This window comes from Papaver somniferum, chromosome 9, assembly GCF_003573695.1.
Source record: "Papaver somniferum cultivar HN1 chromosome 9, ASM357369v1, whole genome shotgun sequence".
NCBI lineage: Eukaryota > Viridiplantae > Streptophyta > Magnoliopsida > Ranunculales > Papaveraceae > Papaver > Papaver somniferum.
This window is the reverse complement of record NC_039366.1, coordinates 108,589,536-108,609,564: the sequence shown is the minus strand read 5'-3', so window position 1 is coordinate 108,609,564 and position 20,029 is coordinate 108,589,536. Positions and strand designations below refer to the sequence as shown.

Sequence of the window (20,029 nt, the reverse complement as noted above, 5' to 3'; positions counted from 1 at the left end):
AAATATTGGAATTGTTTATTTGTTCGTTCTAAGTAAGCAATTCAATTTTGTTCAAACCACGCTTAAGCTTAATTTGTTAGATAAAAACGCTCAACATCATCCACTTAAAGTCACATAATACTTTGACTTCCATGTTTCCTAGGTGATATTCATATTTAATCAATAACCACCATTTAGTTATCCATGAATCAACGAACTGGCTATATGAAGTTTTTTTTTTTTTTTTTTAAATCAGCAACAGTGATACCTAGATAACATAAACCGGACAATATCAATGAAGATACCTGAATAACAACCATATTATTGATGTTTTACAATATTTTTATGGGACGTATCAAGCTAAAAATTATGTGACGGATGCCGAAAATTACGTGACGCTTAATGCTAATGAGAGGTTGAGCCGGGGCCATAAGGCCCCGGTGATACCTAGTCGTTTATCATGAAAAATTGAATTGCACCGTAACTTACTGATGCAGCTCCACTGAGCTAGAGTCCGACCCGGTACTCTAGTGAGAATGTTTTCGATTACCAATTCCTCCGGAAGAGATGCAGCATGATCAGCATCGATTCTTTGAGACTTTTGCTATTGTTCTTCCTCAAAGTTCTCATCTTTTTCGACATCATCACTTATAACTTAGAGATTGAAATAAAAATCTGATCTTTATAAATAAATCAGAGGATGAAGGAAGAATTTTGGTTGGGTATATAATTTAATGGTTCTAGTTAGGTTAAGAACAAAGAACGGCTAGGATTTTCTCTCAAAATTTGACGAGAGCGATTCTGCATCGACTCTTCTCCCGATAAGCTAACCTGGATTCTGGTGTAGAAGCGTAGAACAATGGGTATTTATAGAGACGATTAAAAACAGAGATCAAATAAAGAAACCTATTTCCAAATACTGAAAACAGAAACTAATTCCTAAAATTAGTAGACTCTGGAAGAAGAAAGTGAAGAAATTTCTCAAGTTTGTTGGTATCTCAAGAACAAGAAAAAGGTAATGTAAACTCAGTCTTATGTCAACTTTGAATTGGGTTTTAGAAGAATTTTCTTTCTATCTCAAAATCTTCTTCCATATTACAAATTTTATAAGAAACCCATAAGCTGTGTTGCTTGACTCCCAGTTTTTCTTAAAAAAAAAATGTTTATTTTCCCTGAAGTCATGCACCTGATTTTCTCACTTCAGACTTGTCATATTGTGTCTGTGGAGTTTCTTTTAGAGTCAGCTAAACCTCCATAGACTGTTGCTGTCTTTCATAACTTAATTTGACCATGAGCTCGGATGGTTCTTGCTCAAATCAGCGATACTATGGTTCTCGCATTCCTCCAGATACATCCTTTTGGTTCAATTCGATGTAATCTGAACTGTGAACATTGAAAAAGAGAACAGTGTTTTGAAATGTTTATCTTTTCAATTGAACAAGACCAGGAAAAGTAAAGAACAATGAGAAAAGCACCAGGGAATCATTAAAAATGGTGCTTAATTCTTCTTGATTTGCATTATAATTCGATGGCTACATGCTCTCAGAATTTAGCTATTTTGTTCGGCATTTATTGGGCTTCTTTCTTTTGCTATTTCATTGTTGTTCAATGTGCACCTTAGATTGTCTTCTAACGGATTGTTTCTTCTGCTATGCGGCGAAAATTTTAAAAAAAATCTACTGGTTTAATTTGTTCATATTTACTGTTGTCAAAGCACTACGTACTTTCACGGTTCTACTTGCGCTTATTCGAGTCAAAATGTTAGTGCTGGAGATATAGCTTACCAACCAAAGTCTCATGTATAAGATGTTGTTTCATCTGAATGTGATCACGAAGTGTGTTGATATGTTTCATTGCCGCCTTCAGTTCACTGTGTGTACGACTTCTTCGATTGGTGACAATATTTAAGCATGTTGATCAGGAACATGTGAAAGTGGGAAGCAACCGTACAAACCTAATAGCATGCATGCTGAAAGAGCGAAAGACCATCACCCTAACTGAACTGGGTTAGTATTTGTACGTCTAATTGTTTTGTTGCTTTTAGAAATGGAACTGTAGATACTAACCCAACCTCAGTCGGGTAATTTCACGCAAGCATATGTCTCTCTCCTGCCCACTGCATGAACCAGTCTAGTAAGAGAAAAGGCATGCCAATTTTTCTCTTTGCTGCTGAGTGCATAAGTTGTTATATTATTTTCGATAGTTCACATTTTCTAATCTACTCCATATATGATAACCTTGTGTTGCTATTGAAGTTGACCTATCATCAGTGTTTTGGTTGTCTTTTGAGTATATGCTGTCCCTAGAAGGGGGATTATGCTGGATCATTTTAATGGTGGAAATGGTTTCGCTCTTATTGCATCTTCATCTGCGTGTCAGATCGTAGTGACTTCTATAACACATTGAGTGCAAGCCGAAAAGACACCACTGGAACAAATTTTACTGTGCTGGAAAGCTTGAAGTGTACGACCCGAGAAATGTTTACCACCAGCTTAATGTTCAGAACACAAAAACTCCCTATGATCTACTCGGGTACCCGTTGATTGGCCATCATCATCAACCTGTTACAGAGCAAGAGTCGACTCTCATGAGGTCGAGGTGATTACTATTTCAGGTAGAGATGACTCAGGTGGGTCTGGACTCATATCATATACACAATTACTCGATAGATACCCACAAAAACCTTTGAAAGTTACTAGTTAGATAATCAAGTCTACGGTTTCTGTGGTTATGGCATAAATTTTGTTAAGCTCTCTGCTTTTGGTACCTGCATTTTTATTAAAGGGACTGATTAGATTTTGAATTCTTACACAGAGTGATGTAGTGTTGATACCTAGCAATGCAATGCATTATAATGTTGAGGGTAGCTTCTACTTCAGGTAGGTTAGAGTTTCAAAACTTGATGACTTGAATAATTTGCAGAACATAGTGCAATCCTGAGTACATTATCTTACAAAAAAGCATCAGATTCAGTTTACTGCAGAGATCTTTTACGTGCTTCTTAAACTTAGTTGAGAACCTTGCTGCATAAACTCATCGTTTGCAATTAACTCGGGTTCACATTCGCCAAAATATACGATATTTTGCAAAAAAAAGCATTTGCTTTTATGCACCATGTGCGTGTAGAGGTTGAAATTTTGGTTTTGCTCAGCATCAAATATACACAATCACTTCTATAATAGGCACTTTATAATATCTTTTACTATATTTTCCTACAAAATGTTACCTTGGAGTTTTGTTCTACATGTGGTTACTTACCGAGTGTTTTACTGCTAGAATGTTTCATTCACGTTACATATGAATAGTGATTACCTTTTTTTTTTGATACTAATGCTTTGGTCCTCATTTGCAGGTTGTAGAAATTCAATATCATTTCTTATTCTACCAAGTTTAACCTGTACAATTGAGGTAATAATGGTTGTACCGTATCTTCATGTCTGTTTAGGTCGACTACTAGGCAATTCTATGAAAGATGAGCACAATCATGTGCCAAGTTAATGGTTTTAAGTTATAGACAAAATGTTCGGACTTTGGCTTCAACATTCATGGGTTTTACAAACAAAACAAAAAACAATATATTTGCCTGATGGGTATAATGTTACTATGCATTCAAAATCTAGATAGTGCGGTTTTTGCCAATTGCGGCAAATGAATCAATGGAAAAAGTATTCTTATGTTATCATATTTGCAGCATGAGCAGATTCCTTTGAAGAGCATGATGAAACAAAGGCTTAAGCGGTGTTCAGGATTACATTTTTTTCCTTACTTTTTAATGACCAGGTAACCTAATTATTACTCATCTTTCAAATATGTTAGATTTCGAATCATCTTGACCCTGAAGTATCTGGCGTATATATAAGCATGCTTTGTAGACTTGTAGTGCATCGATAACGTTTAATAAAACAGTATATTCGTAAATATTGTCTTTGATGCTTATCGTGCTGGCCCAACCGAAGCCTTAGACATTGTCTTTGATGCTTATCGTGCTGGCCCAGTCTAAGCCTTAGATACTGTCTTTGATGCTTATCATGCTGGCTCGACCTAAGCCTTAATTTTTATTTTATTTCGAAACTTGAAGATGGAATTGATTAAATTTCAGTGTCTAATGAGATATATCTTCACGTAGTTGATCAGTGATACAACTAGGAGGAGATAATAACCAGACACTACTTAATCTTTCTACCCTTGCTAATTTTGACAGAATATCTGCCACCTTATTCTTCTCTTTTGGCACATGTTTACACTGCCAAGAGCTAAAATTTCGAAATAAAATTTTCATGTCTAAAATTGAGTTGGGAAATCTCCAATCTATATTAAGAACTTCTTTATTAACAGCATCTACCACCACAATTGAGTCGAGTTCAAACTCCACTTTCTCCAGGTTTAGCTCCTCAGCCCATTGTGTTGCTTCCCATGAACCTCTACATTCAGCCTGTTCCGGACTCGAACGTTGAGTTAGATAGTCCAATTCCACCTTTTTTTATTAATATTAAGAAAGGAGCCGTCTGCATTAATTTTAAAAGTTCCTCTTGGTGGAGGTGACCAGTGAAGATTAGCTCTAGACTGCGGCAATATGAGTCTGCTGACTAGGGATGGCTTAGCTTCAAATTCTGTTATTTCTTTTCTGCACTTTTGGATAATGATCTCTGGAGTAGAGTTGCTTTTTTGAAGACTTCGTCACATCTGGCGTCCAAATACACCAAGCCACTATGGCTATCTTACAAACTTCTTTTTCTTGAAGTGGGAATGTTATAAACACCCCTATTATCTATGGGTCTTTCACAGTTACCCTTTACCAACTTTACAAATACCCCGAGGGTATAATCGAAATTAACAATTCCCATTAATTCCCACAATTCCTCATTTAACCTTCCATACTAACTTTCCTTCTTCGTCACCCAGAAAGAAAAAAAAATCCACCGCTCCAACAACAATCATCTCCGTCGCTCCAATCACCACCGTCCCGATCTCCTCCTCCACCACCAGCTTCAATTCAAACATATTAGTAGTAACCTATTTTCGTTTGAGAGAGAATTTCGTGGAATAAGCGAGAGGAATTTCTTTTTGCTGGAGATTAGTCGAAGAATCAAGGAACTGAGGTCCACAGAAAGTCATCATTATTAGCAGTTTATAATCAAGATTCCGGAGAGATCTCATCTTAGGATTCGATTTCTGGTAATTTAATTATTTTCTTTAGATTAGATCTACAAATTTGGGTCTAAATTCATTAAATCAAGCTCGTATTTGGTAGTTTTTAAGGTTTGGGTTGATCGAATTTAGTGTTTTGTTTTTTTTTTTTAATCAAAATCACTTCAAACTGTGTATGTTATTAGTATAACGTGAACTGTTCTTTTTTCCGGATGTTGGAGCAGTGGTTTTGGTGGCTGTTGTTGTGGTAGTGGTGGTGGTGGATGACGTTGTAGTGGCAGTTGTCAAATTTAGTTCAGACTACACTAGTAGTTATAATAGTTTCTATGATGATTCTGCTGAAATGCATTTCCTTTTGTGTTTAAGATGTTGAATCTTTCTTTGTCGTGTCTTATATAATTGAATTCCTGGAAGTATTATTTATCAAGCCTGGGGAATCACACATTTCGGTGGGGATAAAAGAAGCTTGAGTTCGTATCCTAGTGGATTTTCATATTTTAGCATGTTGATCTGTATGCATTTTTCTAGGGTTTGCAGTTATTGCCAATCTTGGTAATATGGGAAATCTGATTCTGTTCGACAGGTATTGAGAGTGCTTTGCTTCAGGAGTTCACTGTGATGGCTGCAACTGCGCAAATTGTTTTAACACTTTAACAGTGTTGAGAACGAGACCTCTAGGCAAGAGGTGGAAGCTGCTTTAGAGCGTAACCCAAATTCATTCCGGCCAAAGATTACTAGTAGTCCTCGTGGGGTTGTTGACATTAAGGTATACTGTCGAACTCATTGAGTTTTTAGACAAATGTGTTTATGGGTTCTTACTTGTTATGCTGTTAGATATTAATGGCTGGTTTGGAATCAAATATGATGAAAACTGTGTTGTAGTGACCATCTTTTGTCCTAATTAATTTTGATGTATCATCATGGTCTCTCCAGCATTCACTACACGTATTTCTCAGTCTATACAGGTGAGTATGTGTATAACTAGTAATGGTTGTGGGTTCTGCTGTAAGTTTTGACCTAATTCAAGGCAATAGTGATGCCAGAGTTGAAGTTAGATGAATGTTAGGTTGCTGCTGCAATGGAGGAAATTGGTGGTACTTCAGTCTCAGATGGTGTTGAACTGGTGATTGATGTTGCTGCAGTGGGAGGTTGTGGTGTCTTACAAGAGCTGATGTGACTGAAATTAGTCTTGAACTGATATTGCAGATGCAGTATTGGTGTGTGGTTCAGGTGGTAATAGAATGCAAGCAGCTTGTTGCAGGTAGTGATGTTAGAAGTTTGAGCTGAAATTGCTAGGTTAGATGAATGGCTGTCTGCTTGATTAATTGCAGTGTAGAAGATGATGTTGCTGTAGCCAGGGATGTGTGTGTGCAAGAGGACTTACTCGTGCCATGGTCATGCATTCAATTTCCTCAATGGCAATGGATTAGGTACAGTTTTTACTATGATATATGAGATTTAATGCATTTACTGATATGTTACATGTTCACGTTATTGAATGGGTTATGGTATTCATTAGGCTTTGTAGTGTTAATCCGTCTTTGTGTGTACTCTGTTGCGAAAAGTATGCTTTCTTGTTTCAAATGGTTTAGTCTTGAACTACTGATACGTTTTTATATTCATTTTCTTATACTTTATTGTACACATGTGTTTGATCGCGTTTTCTGCTTGAACTTCAAATCAATATGCTTACATCTTGGTGTTTTTTAACTTTGCAGTAGAGTGGAGGGATTATTCTGCTGCTTTGGGTGTTAAATGAAGTTTGGTCGAGATATGTTGAAGAAACTGATTTAACTTTGCAGTAGAGTGCTTTTCTTGCATCTTCTTTCAAACTATGTTAGATAAATATGGATCAAAACCAGATAAAGTAACTGTGACGCTGACCTTTGGTTATATTATTTGGTCATTCATGCATGTCAAATTATCTTAATAGTAGTTACAACTTGCACAATGAATCTGTGGTGCAATGGTAGCACGACTGTCATTGTGTATGTGTGTTCGACTCACACCAGGTTTGCTCATTTGTTTATGTTTTTATTCCTTTGGAAACAACTTGTGCTAGTTGCCTTCATCTTTGGAGACAACCTATGCTAGTTGCTTCCAGATTTGGAGACAACTTTGGCTAGTTGCTTCGGTTATGCTTCGATTATGCTTCAAATCAATTGTGTCACTGTCAAAATTTAACTAGAGTCAACTTGCTTGATAGTGTTTTTGATCTCCAGTTGTGTAGCTTACTAGCTGCCTCCAGTTTTGTAGCTTTTGCTTTTCCTACTTTTTCTATTTTTGTTTGTAATTATTGAGGTTTTGTTGGTTAGGTTAAAATGGTTGTTGCAGATATTACGTTAGCACAAGCACCTTTGAAGAGTGATTGGAAACGTTATACTGCTGAGTGCTTTTTCGAAGGAAAAGGATTTCCTGAAACAACTTATGCTAGTTGATCCCAAACTTGGAGCCAACTTTTGATGGTCAGGTTAAAATGAATCTTCCTGGTTTCCGAATTTGGGAACAACTTTTGCCTAGTTGCTTACACTACCGGATACAACTTCGGCTAGTTGCTTCGAGAATGAGATATCACAGGTTCATGTGTTCCAGATTTTGGGAACAACACCAAGTTGCTTCCTTCTCTGGAGACAACTTGAATCAAGTTGCCTCTAGGATCAAGTTGATCATCCATTGACCATCATCCGTTCGTTGAATCGTTTTTTTGAAGAAATTAAGTACCTGATATCTTCCCAAATTGCCTCGCACTCATATTGTCAAAAGGATTCGAACGTGCCGAAAGAGCGGCACCATCATTCCAAAGGCATGCAGGAGACCTCTGTTGGCTCCTCTTGCACCATCGTTCCAAAGACAGCCACAAATTTCTCATGTGTTATATTTTCTAGGTGTTACTTCTGTTCTTTTTGTTTTTTTCGTTTCTGTAATGCTATGCAATACAAATTACTGCTTACACCAAACAGAGGCAAGTTATACCGGTTTGACTCCATATTTTTGGGGGACAACTTGTGCAGTTGCCTCCATATTGGAACCAACTCCAAGCAAGTTGCCTCCATTTTGAAGACAACTTCTTCTAATTGCTTTCAACTTTGGAGACAAACTCCATTTTGAAAACAACTTCCGTAAATTTACAATCTAGATTTCACCCAAACTCATATTTCCTTCTTTCTGAAGCTTTCATTCGTCCATTGTATTCAAGATGTGGAACACTATCTTGAGCAGCAACTTCTTCGTGGCTCACTTCCATTTCTTGTTTACTTGAGCAGCAACTTCTTCGTGGCTCACTTCCATTATACACACATCTTCATAACAGCTACAACTGTTATGTTTTAAACAACACAATAGTTAATATTCAATCATTTTTCTTAGGTAATGAAATCTAGCAAAATTTATCTTAGGAAATTAAGATAAACTAGCTCAAGCTGCTTTCAATTATGGGAGAAACTAGCAGAAGTTGTTTCCACATCCGGAACCAACTTTTATAAAGTTGTCTCCAAAAATGGGAGCAACTAGCACAAGTTTCCCCTAAAAATGAAGCTAACTAACTCTAGTTGCTTCCAAATCTGGAAGCAACTGGCACAAGTTGTCTCCACATCTTGAGCCAGAATGCAATGACAACTAGCAGTGCTTTGAATAAAAATAATACAGTCACGTACTCTTAGAAAGAATGAAATTGTAAATATTTTTCACATCTTTTTTATGTTTTATTGATGACAATTATCAAAAACATGTCAAAGCAGACAAATCAACCTAATTCACGGCATCACTAAGCAAACCAAAGATTGGTTAGTATGCTGTTTTTCATACCTTTTTTCGAGGGAACATTATCGACATATTTGGTTGCTTTGCCCTTTGCTTTCGGTGATTTCCTAATTCTTTGTAAACAATAGGAATAGTTAGTGTCAGATCACTTTTTCCTAATCACAAGTGTTGCATCTCCATTAGAACTCAAGCTCTGAAGAATATAAGCAGAGACAAATACAATCTGTAACACTCTACCAGCAACTTGGTTTTCATGTAATGCTTTCGAGCTCACAAAATCACAATCCAGTTCCAGACATGACATACTATTGCGCTATAGTTATTCAAATGGTTGTGAAATCTTGTTATAAGTTAATTCCTGGCAAGTACATGACTTACAGGTACGATGTATAAAATAGTTATAAGTTCAGAAACTATCTACTTAATTCACTTTATGATACCTCCTAGAGGTGAACCCTGTCAAATTTCAAGCAACCAATTCTAAGACGGAATGCAGTGGTGACATTAGGCTAATTTCTCATATGCTCTATGATATAGAGTTCAATTGCAAATTACTTCTAGATACAAGTACAGTTATGGTGTACACTTTCAAACTCACATGCCACCAGCTAGTCCACGAATAAAACATCTTCATAAATCAAGCAGTAGATTAAAAAACATGAAAGACTAGTAAACATTTGTATACAAATGTATTAAAAATTATGCATTCATTACCTATATAGAGCAATGGGTTGACCTAGGAGTGGAATATACTGCTTTGGCATGCTTGCCTACATATAAACACAGAGATAATTCACCAATATATACAAAATGTACTAATACCCAGAGCTTGATTTCCAATGTCAAAGATGGTTCAACATGAAATTGTTTCCCTCATCCCTTATTGCTTTGTCTCTGTTACTAAAAACTAAAAATGGCTCTGCTTATTGCAGGATACCAGAGTATCAGTAAATATCATCAGTTTACCATCAATATCATCATTCTCCTTTCATCAATATATCTGAATTCATTAATGCAACGAAATCATTCAACTAATTAGTAAATGAACGTAACACCGTTATACAAACCGAATCAACAAAAGTTTAACACAGAACGAAACCATTAATAGTTAAGGAAGATTTGAATCAAAATGAATTAAATCAAAATCAAAATAGAAAAAAAAACAGATCGACAGAATCAAGCATTAGCAGTTAAAACAAAATCAAAATAAATTGAACTGTACACTAATTGAAATAAGTTAATAGATGTTTACCTTTGATTTGTACCTTAATTTGAAGATTATAATCAATTTTCAATCATCGATTACAAACCCTAATTTTCTGGGTTCTTTTTTTTTTTTTTTTTTTTTTTTTTGAATTCTCTATTTCAATTAATCTTCTGGATCTCTCTAATCCTATCAACAGCTAGTTTTTGGTTTGATTTCTACATTTTGTTTCGGATTTTTTGTACGGTTTGGGAAGTTTTGGAGAAAGAGGGAGAGAGAACCGAAAAACTGAAATGAAAAGTTACGGGTGAATGAATTCATGTTGAAAACTATGACCTCTATTTGACTAGGGATATTTTGGTAAATCGCCAATCCGGGCTTGGGCTTTTGGAAGTCTGGGGCTATATTTTAAGTTTGAATGGGTATTTTTTAATAGGCCTCATACTAGGGATATATAGATAATGTTCCCTTTCTTGAATTTTATGCGCAATTAGCTTGTCAAACCAGTTGCACAACCAGTCCATTAGGTTACCAGTATTCTCAGTATGTAAACCTGATGTAGCAAACCATACCAGTTTAGAAGAAGAGCACTCCTGAATACAGTGAGTAGGATCTTCAGTAACTTGATCATAGAATAGTTTGAGTCACCATGTTGAATAAAATGATGAAGCTTATCTCTTGTAGGAAGGATATCCTTCACACATTTCCAGACAAACTGATTCATTCTTGGCAGCAGTGGGAGTTTACATAGTTTTTTGAAGATTCCTTGTATTCTTTGACCAACAGAGTTATTCATATGTTTTTCCTCCATCATTTTCCTGTAAGCTGATTTAACTGAAAAGCAACCATTTTTCTCAAGAGTCCAAACTAACCTATCTTCATGGTTATGATGTATCGACATCTTCTGAATAAGTCTTCTTGTTGAAGAATCAAATAAGGAGAAAATTGAGCTAATATTCCATCCTCTAGTCTCTTCATTGAAGAGTCGGTAAACATGAGTGTAGTCTTGATAATGATTTGCTCCTGCTTTAGGAATAGGTGGCAAATCTAGTTCTTCAACCCATCTGTACTTCCATATCATTATTTTCCTACCATTTTGAGGGACCAACAACTAAACCTTTTGATAAAGTGTAATTCAGAACCTATATATGCTCCTCCATGACCAGGTAGTTGATAGACACATTTATGTGTCTAATATGTCTCAATTGTATGTATTGTTAGTACTCGATTTTCTATTTATTTTGTTATTTTATGTCTTTATAGGTATTTTTAGAGAAATAAGCTCTTGCGGCAAAAATTGGCTCAAAAAGTGGTGTTTTACACCCTAGGATAAAGTACTAAAGACACTTTAGAAATGCACCGGAAGAACCCTAGAAATGTCCCGGAGGAACCCCAGAAAAATTACTGTTTCAGCCCCAAAAATTACTATTTCCGCCCCAGTTGCTAAAGGGACCCCAGGAATGGATTAGGGGGAGGTCACTTTCTTCCCAGAATTTGAAAATATTTTTGGCGGGAAAATTATTTCATACACTGGCAGATTTTACGGGCATGATTTGAAAGGGTTATGAGTAGACTAAAGAGCTGAAATTCAAGGGATAGACTCCTTATGGGTATATGAATATATTTTGAGTGTTGGAATGACCTGAGTTGGGCCCAATCGCCGGATATTTTTCACAACAGTTAAAAAAGGAAAATAGGGTTTCAAGTTGATTTATGGAAATTAAAGGAGACTAAAGGCAAGAAAAATAATTCTGAGGATTCATATACATATTTAGAAGATATTGGAATGATCGAAACATCTCAGAAACGCGTGGAGAAAGAAAATATAGAAATTATTGCCCGTGGAAAATATTTGTGTTCAATGAAGATTATTTGGAGTTATGACGAGATTCAATGCGTGATATGGGTATAAATAGTCTATTAGGGTGATGTAGAAGCGGTGTCGAGAGTCTGGGGGGCTGAGGAGAGCCAGAGAAGAAGAAATTCAAGTTTTCCCAAACTCGGTTTCTGTTGCTGCTGCTGCTGATGAACATGAAGAACACGAAGAACGGACCTGCAACAGCAGTCGTTTTTCTACAGTGATAACGACTCACACATGTGGGTCGTACATCAGGCAGTCTTATTTTCCACAGCGTTTGCGACAGAGCTGCAGCAGTCTTATTTTGTCACTGAGGGTCGTAGTTCTCTGGTTTTATTGTATTTCTCATATTCTCATCATTTGTAAACCATTTTTGAGCCATAATAAATTATTTTGAGAACATTTTTACTATGATGAGCTAAATCCCTCGTAACCAAGTCAATGGAGGAAGCTATTCACGCAACATAAATGGGTAACTATTTCATTTAATTATATAATTCACCTAATCGCTTCTTTTGCAGAGTTTTAAATTATTTGAATGATTGTCTTAATTATTTGTTATTCAGTTTGATAGGTTATGCTTGGTTTAATCTCTTGATAATCTATGCTTAAGGTTTACAAATAATGTTTGAGAATCTATATGATTGATAGTGAATTAAAGATAAAAGAGGACTTAAGAATTGAATAGAGTTTTGAAATATTTATCACTCAATTTTGCATAATAGTGGAATCTAGTGTCTTGGTTACCTCTCGCACCCATTGTTAATAATTTTGTATATAATTTTATTAAATCTTTAAATATATCCTTCACAAGCCCGAGAGTTTGAACCTCATTACTACAACCCACAAATAATTTCTAATCAGTAGTGTTACCCTTGAAGATCAAAAACTTGTCCATCTGAAAAATATTTTGCTTTGAGAGATTTAGCACAAGCCTGAAGCTCTGTTGAATAGTTCAAGGTCCCTGAAGCCCAAGCCTGTTGAATAGTTCAAGGTCCCTGAAGCTCTGTTGAATAGTTCAAGGTCCCTGAAGCCCAAGCCTCCTTCTTCCTTAGGTTTATTAACATTTCTCCATGCAATAAAGTGTTTGCCTTTGTTAGACTTTTTATTTCTCCAGAACTTTTGCTGAGTTGTATTCATCTGATTAATGGTGTTGTCTGGGAGTTTAAAACTGATCATAAGGTGTACAAGGATGGCATTAGTGACATCATCACTGATCTCCCAGCTTCAGAAATATTAATCCATGACCATCTTGAAAGTCTGGACTCCATTTGAATGAGAGTAGAGAATGGGATTTTCTTATTTCTTCAAACAAAAAATGGCAAACCTAAATATTTTTCTTCAAATATATCTAATTGTCTTACTTGAAGAATTCCACTAATGGTTTGACAACTAGATGGACTCATGTTTCTGCTGAAGAATACAATTGACCTGTGAAAATTAATTAGTTGGCCTGAGCACATACTAAAATCTTATATAACTTGGAGTAGCTTATTGGTTTGAACAAGATTAGCTTTGCAGAGTAGAAGACAGTCATCCACATCCACAAACAATAAATGATTGATCTTAGGAGCTGATTTTGAAATTTTCATACCTGTTAACTGACTCTTGATTTCATAATGATTTAGTTGCCTAGAGAAAGCTTCCATGGAAACAATGAATAAATAAAGGGAAAGAGGATCCGCTTACCTAATTCCTCTTGTAGGTTTGAAAGTTGTTGAAGGAGAACCATTAATCATTATCTCCACTTGAGTAGTGCTGATGCATTACATGATAAGATGACAAAGTTTTTCGCAGAAACCAAAATTTCTCAATACTTCAATTAGGAAACCCCATTCTATTCTGTCAAAAGACTTTGACACGTTTATCCTTAAAGCTAGATGACCGGTCCTTCCTCTTTTTTCTTCATGGCTTTAACTAGTTCTTGCACCATGCATATGTTCTCTGAAATCAACCTGCCTGGGACATAAGCTGACTGCATTGGTGATGTTAATCATGTGGTTTTTGAGGTCTGAGAGCAATTATCTTAGACATTAATTTGTAGATTGTGTTAAATAATGCAATCGGCCTGAAGTCTTCTGGTTTCTGAGCTGAGGATATCTTTGGAATTAGAGTTACTCTAGTATTGTTGAGTTTCTTGAGAAGAAAACCTGAATTGAAGAATGCGTTGACTGTTTTACATATATCCTCTTTGACGATTTGCCATTAAGATTGATAAAAACCTGGAGGAAAGCCATCTGGTTCATAGTTCCATTGTCATTAAAGCATTGTGGATTTCTTGATCAGTTGGAACAGCAATCAGCTCTACATTGTCTTGATCTGAGATACAATATGGATATGTTGAAGAAAAAAAATAACTATCTGCTGGATTTGATGTTGAGCTAATCTTCTTGAAGTGAGATACCAGAAGATCTTCAATAGAGTTTCTATCTTGACACCAAGTGCCATCTGGAGCTTGGAGAGAATCTATTCTATTTCTGACTCTCCTCTGATTGGCTCTTATGTGAAAATATTTTGAATTTTTGTCCATGTCATTATAGAAGTGATCTCTTGATTTTTGCCTATTAGAACTAGCTTGTAATTTATTAAAAGAATCAATCTCTTTCTCCAACTTCACAACTTCAGAAGTACTATTGCCATCATTGTCAGTAGCTTGTAGGTGAGCAAGTTCTTGTTGAAGAAGTGAGATTCCAGACTGAATGTGACCAAAAACCTAAGCCTTAATTAGAACTCGTAGATACTGTCTTTGGTATATTTTCTTTTAACTGTTGTATACCACTCAATTCTTACTGATCATGACTATTTTGATGTCTTTATCTTCCAGGGTGGTGTAATAAGCTCGATGAGACGCGAGAACTTGATTCCCACTGTCTGACATATAAACCAGGTGGATGAGAATAAGCGTTGGCTTCTTCAATCGTTTGAATGCTCCTCATAGTGCCTATTAGAGTTATTTGAGTTTAAGCTATTTATTTTATGAGTTTTAAATTATGGATGTTTGGTCCCTTCGGGGGCGACCGATAAAATTGGAAGGATACAGAGAAGATTAGCAAAAAAAAATTATGGATGTCCGAAAATGATGATAAAAATTTATATCCTAATAAAGTCTAGACTTATGTTAACGCTGTGAAAGTATCTCTTATTATCTTGTTGCCGGTATAAATTCTAAACTCGATTCCCAATTTCAAAATTCAGGTACAAGTAATCTTTCGACGGCTATCGTAGATGGCACAGGTAGCTCCCCAAAAACTTCATAGTAAACAAATGACTGATGCGTAAGATCAAATGAAAGAAAGAAAAACAAAGAGCATGAATTCCATTTTCTCAAATTCTCCCAAGAAATTAAAGTAGAGATTCTTATCAATAAGGATTATTATTTTACAACAAATCTGAAATTATGACTGATGTTTTCTAAAGAAAAATAGATTATTCTATCAGAAAGGAATATATAGCTTATTCTTCTAGTAATTTGATTCTTTGAAGGGTCCCCGTAAGATCTTGACAATTCGTTTGTCCGATAATTGTGTGTCGAGGTGGTCCAAATAGCTCATCGAAAGAATGTGGACAATTGGACGTTCTTCATTACACGAAAAGAAGACGTTTTCATTGCACGCATATATGTCTTTCAGCGATTGCGGTATTCATTTTGCTATTCAAGTGTAATCTACAACTCGATTCCGTATCGAATCGTCAACTCACATCATCAATAATTACAGTCACTCCTCTGTCTGCAAGCGGCGTATTTCCTGAACCCTCAGATAGGGGCTGAGCTGTCGGCAACTCGAGCAAGGAATACCGGCAAATTGGGCAAGAAGAATGTGATAAAAGCCATGTATCTATACAGTTCACGTGAAACCCATGATTACATTTTGGTAATATCCTACACTTCTCACCTTCTATAAACTCTCCCAAACAAATTGGACAATCAGTTGGTGCGACAAAAACATTTTTATTGCCTCCATATATTGTTACCGGAATCTGACACAATACTTGCCTTTTAAGCCCAATATCTGGAAGACGTGAAACAATGTTCTCGTTATTATGTGTGCTTACCCTGAATCGGCGGCTGCAACGTAATGCACAACGTATTATTGAGTTCAAACCTAGTGTGCAGATTAATGCACATAGTAAAGCTGCAAGAATGATCACCATGCTTGTATCGAAATTATTCGTTCCAGAACCTGCTCGGCTGGTGGTGCTTGTGGTTCTATTGTATGGAGGTGAACCAGTTGGACACCTATTGAAGGGGCGACAGAGATAATCAGGTGTCACCATTTCTGCCTGATTGACAATACTTGGATCAAATGTCTTAGATATAATTCTTTCTTTGTCAGGCTGATGATGATTTCAACAAAACTTTGAGGTAGGTTTGAATCCTAATACCTAATGGCTCGGTTTTGTGTTTGAACTCGGAAAAAATGATATGCAAGGAATAAGGATGTTTTTTATTTTCGAAACTTGTTTCTCACTACAGAGATATATATGGGTATCTTGAGCAATACATTCAATGATTTCTATTTATGTATGTAAACAAAAGTAGCAAAAAAATAAATTTGTATGTTTGATTGGTCATTAAATCTACCTAAGACGAGGTTAAAGAGAGTGTGCAACTGAAAGCAAAGCAAAAAGAAGCAAAGGTGTGCATATGCCAACAGTATTAGAGAAAGAAGAGAAACTCTACATAATTTATAAGAATTTTGATTATTATTGGAACTTTTCTCCTTCTTTTGTTGTGAAGGAAATATGATTCTAGACTCTAGAGAGAGATAGAGAAGTGAAGTTGTCTTTCTTGCAAAATAGGATTGTTAGGGACCCTTTTAAGAGATTACAGTGTTCAGAGGTGTTAGCAAGGGAAGAAGGGACACTCAAGAGAGCACTAACAGAATAGAAAGGGAGAGGATATTTAGTTAGTGGAAGTAAATATCTCATCTTTATGGTATCAGTCAGTATTGATATATAATTGTCTTGTAATTTTAAAGTCCACATATGATTAGTGGGAAAAACCAGAATGACTCCACTACTATTTGCAAGAATATGTCATATCAAGCTTTTGTTTCCTATGTGCGATGCCCGTATCCATATTGCTTTCCAAGACTCCAACCCTTTATTCTAACTTCAATGAAACTAGTTCGCAAGCTTAAAATAGATGGGGGATACTGCACATTCGAGTCTCATCAAGTTTTATTACACCACCCTGAAAAATAAGATATCCGTATAGTTATATCCATTCTTATTTCATGTATGTACGATAGTTAAACTGCGATATTACTAGATTTTTATTTTTTAAACAACAAAAATTACTACTACTATTCTAATAGATATGCCAAAAGCAATGATCCAAAATAAATAAATTTTGAGGAGAAAAAGAAGACAGAACTTACTTAGAACAGTGGGTAGAAGGACTGATCTTGTAAGGAATGCTAACACCGCATTTACCAGGAAGACTAGCAAGACGACTTGAGTTAATTTCTCTAATCAAACGGGGTGCAGATTGCAAACAACCACAAACAACCCTTCTATCGGTTGTTGTTTGGGCTGCGCTGTTTACATCCCTTACTGCTCCGCAGCATCCTGATGTAACGGCACCACCTTTCCTCAAGTAACTGTAACAAGGAAGAACCAAATCTTGAAGAACTTTACCGCAAGTTATAGCTTCAGCCATATATGGTACGCTGAATAACATACACATTAACACTACAGTACCCACAACCTTAACTGCGTCGTTGCTAGAGTTTGCCATTTTTAAGTGTGATGGACGTTTATGTATCTCTTCTTTCCTTTTTGGCTAAGGATTTTGTGTTATTTTTGGTTTAGCTCCGATGCGTTAATAAAAATGTGATGCAAGATTTGTCAAGCTATTATGAGTTCTAAATATCTACTCCGGTTAATTAGTGTGGTTCAAAGTTTCAAACATTTCTGTGGATATGAGTTGCTGTCGGTGGTAGATGGGGCCAAATATTATCTATACCCACACGCACAAGTCAAGGATGAGGGCTGCTAGATATGGTTGTACGGGCTGGCTAAAAGGAGGCGCTTTCTAAGGGCGACTTTAATGTTTGAGCCTCGATATCATGCTCATGGGAAACGATTTTGCTCTAGCGGTGTTAGAGCAAAATTGATCTAGCAGCACAGAGGATAGCCATTTGGCCACATATGATGTCAACAAACGTTTTAGTTAACGGCGGTATATTTCTTTTTCTGCCGACTAATTTTGTTCTATATGTTCACTGCCATATTTTTAGGGAGAATATGAGATCTTTCTGTTTCCTAGCTACTTACCCATTGGAGTATCTTTTTCGGCATAGTTCGACATTTTTTTTGGCGCAAGAATACGAAGAACCTCTATATTTATGGAACTTCGAAGATCTCGATTAATTTTGAATTTACCTGAACCTAAAACGATTTGGATGAAGGTGAGTTATGCAGAGGTTTATTGCGTTGATGTATGACGAACACGATAAATGGTGACGAGTATGATCATAAGATTGGGCATCATCATAATGGAGGAATATCGTCCATTTCCCTTCTGCATGTTGAGACGTAACTGCCTGACCAATATTATCCGGAAGCAAAAGTATATAGGAATGAGTATAACTCAAGTTGAGAAAAATTTGACAAGACACAAGCACCGGGGCAATCTTAGATTAAGAACTACAACAGGAAAATAGAGGTCAAAATGCAGATAGAATGGATTTGCCACACGAGCTCAAAATAAAGGAAGCAAGTCGAGAGATCAAACTAGTGGCTAAACTAGAATCCACTTCAAACTTGATGAGTTTTGTGAAGATAGAGATAATTTCATGATTACAGTCAGAACTGATAATTACATATTTGATCCCATATATTCAAGATGGGTTACCGCAGCATTATGTTGTTTCCTTGTTTTGTATAGAATATCCCGACAGTCGATCCAGATGGAAAAACTAATACTATGGCCTTGTTTGGTAAAATTTATGATTATCTATTTATGATTATAGATAATCATAAATTGATAAATGATTTTGATATAATTCATTTTAAAAATAAATTTTTCCAAACACTTTTTTTTTCAGATAATTGATTATCTTAGAATGATGATCTCAAAAAGGAGAGGAAAGAACAATGATCCAGGATATTTTTTTAATCCTATGTTGTTTTTTTTTGTCTATCTCTTGATAGTTTAGAGAAAATAAGAAGAAAAAATTCAATTTGAGTTCCTTAGAAAAAATAATTGATTATAATAAATTTTCAAAACAACTTTTTCCTGTTTATGGAAATAATGAATTTTTTCAATTATGATTAAAATAAGCAATTATTATAATTGTTACCAAATGCATATAGAATCCATTATAATATGCATAATGGATTATAAGCTGATAATCAATTAAAATAATGGTTACCAAACAACCCCTACTTGTTTCAAGTTTCAGAATGAGTCATTACTCATTACTCAAATTCACAATGTCTATATATATCTGTATCTTAATGGAAAATCACGTTGAAGGACGAAGCAGGGAATTTTTAGCGGCACATTGGATTCTGTTCGTGATAAATAGTCACAAGATATTAGATTCTGTTTTAAAAAATACGCAAAAAAATTAGTCGGCAAATAAAAGGGAATATACAGTCGTTAACCAAACAGTTTGATGACATGATATATCGCCAGATGGCTATCCTCTACGCTGCTAGATCAAGTTTGCTCTAGCACCGCTAGAGCAAAATATTTTCCGATATCATGAAATAGTTTTTCTCTACTCCATTTCAATTTGGTTTTCAGTTTCATGAGAGTTGTGTTAAATTTGATCGGATTTTATTATTTTAAAAACTACAAAAAAAAGTTCAACCTGTTACAGGACCTACGGCTCATGGATGTGCGCTCCAACTAGATTCCTAGGGTTGTATATAAAGGAAAATATGTAATGCTTCTACTCTAACCTCCTAATAAGATTGTTCTTCTTCTTCTTCCCTTTATCTTTCTCTATTTCACCTATAATTTCTACTACAAAACGTCATCAGCAACGAGCTCTAACCCTGCTGCTAAGAATTTTTTTTTAGATTGATCTTATACTTCTCAATCAATAAAATCAAAACCGCATACAAAA

At 35.7% G+C, this 20,029-nt stretch overlaps 2 protein-coding genes and 2 long non-coding RNA genes across 15 annotated transcripts; 1 reads left to right on the top strand and 3 right to left on the bottom strand.

Annotated features, from left to right (window-relative positions):
* The first annotated feature begins 309 nt into the window (after positions 1 to 309).
* On the top strand, positions 310 to 7,133 carry LOC113308387. Of its 12 annotated transcripts, none has more exons than XR_003339732.1 (9): positions 311 to 994; positions 1,846 to 1,985; positions 2,359 to 2,608; positions 2,794 to 2,858; positions 3,332 to 3,387; positions 3,671 to 3,759; positions 5,711 to 5,893; positions 6,061 to 6,557; positions 6,846 to 7,133. It is a non-coding gene; the product is annotated as an uncharacterized LOC113308387 (long non-coding RNA). The 12 variants fall into 12 exon arrangements; XR_003339733.1 differs by having other exon boundaries at positions 312 to 994; positions 6,084 to 6,557; XR_003339728.1 differs by having other exon boundaries at positions 310 to 994; positions 3,680 to 3,759; positions 5,711 to 6,557.
* Positions 7,134 to 7,969: 836 nt separating this feature from the next.
* LOC113308386 lies at positions 7,970 to 10,385 on the bottom strand. The gene is made up of 3 exons (XR_003339721.1): positions 10,139 to 10,385; positions 8,932 to 8,999; positions 7,970 to 8,443 (listed from the first exon to the last, which is right to left on the bottom strand). It is a non-coding gene; the product is annotated as an uncharacterized LOC113308386 (long non-coding RNA).
* Positions 10,386 to 15,234: 4,849 nt separating this feature from the next.
* LOC113313333 (RING-H2 finger protein ATL74-like) lies at positions 15,235 to 16,291 on the bottom strand. The gene has a single exon (XM_026562097.1). The coding sequence runs from the start codon at positions 16,221 to 16,223 to the stop codon at positions 15,639 to 15,641; it is 585 nt and encodes a 194-aa protein (XP_026417882.1). The 5' UTR covers positions 16,224 to 16,291; the 3' UTR covers positions 15,235 to 15,638.
* Positions 16,292 to 16,605: 314 nt separating this feature from the next.
* On the bottom strand, positions 16,606 to 17,804 carry LOC113313332 (non-specific lipid-transfer protein 1-like). Its single transcript, XM_026562096.1, has 2 exons — positions 17,330 to 17,804; positions 16,606 to 17,142 (listed from the first exon to the last, which is right to left on the bottom strand). Exons 1-2 carry the CDS (start codon positions 17,686 to 17,688, stop codon positions 17,133 to 17,135), a joined length of 369 nt encoding a protein of 122 aa, XP_026417881.1. The 5' UTR covers positions 17,689 to 17,804; the 3' UTR covers positions 16,606 to 17,132.
* Between the last annotated feature and the right edge of the window lie 2,225 nt (positions 17,805 to 20,029).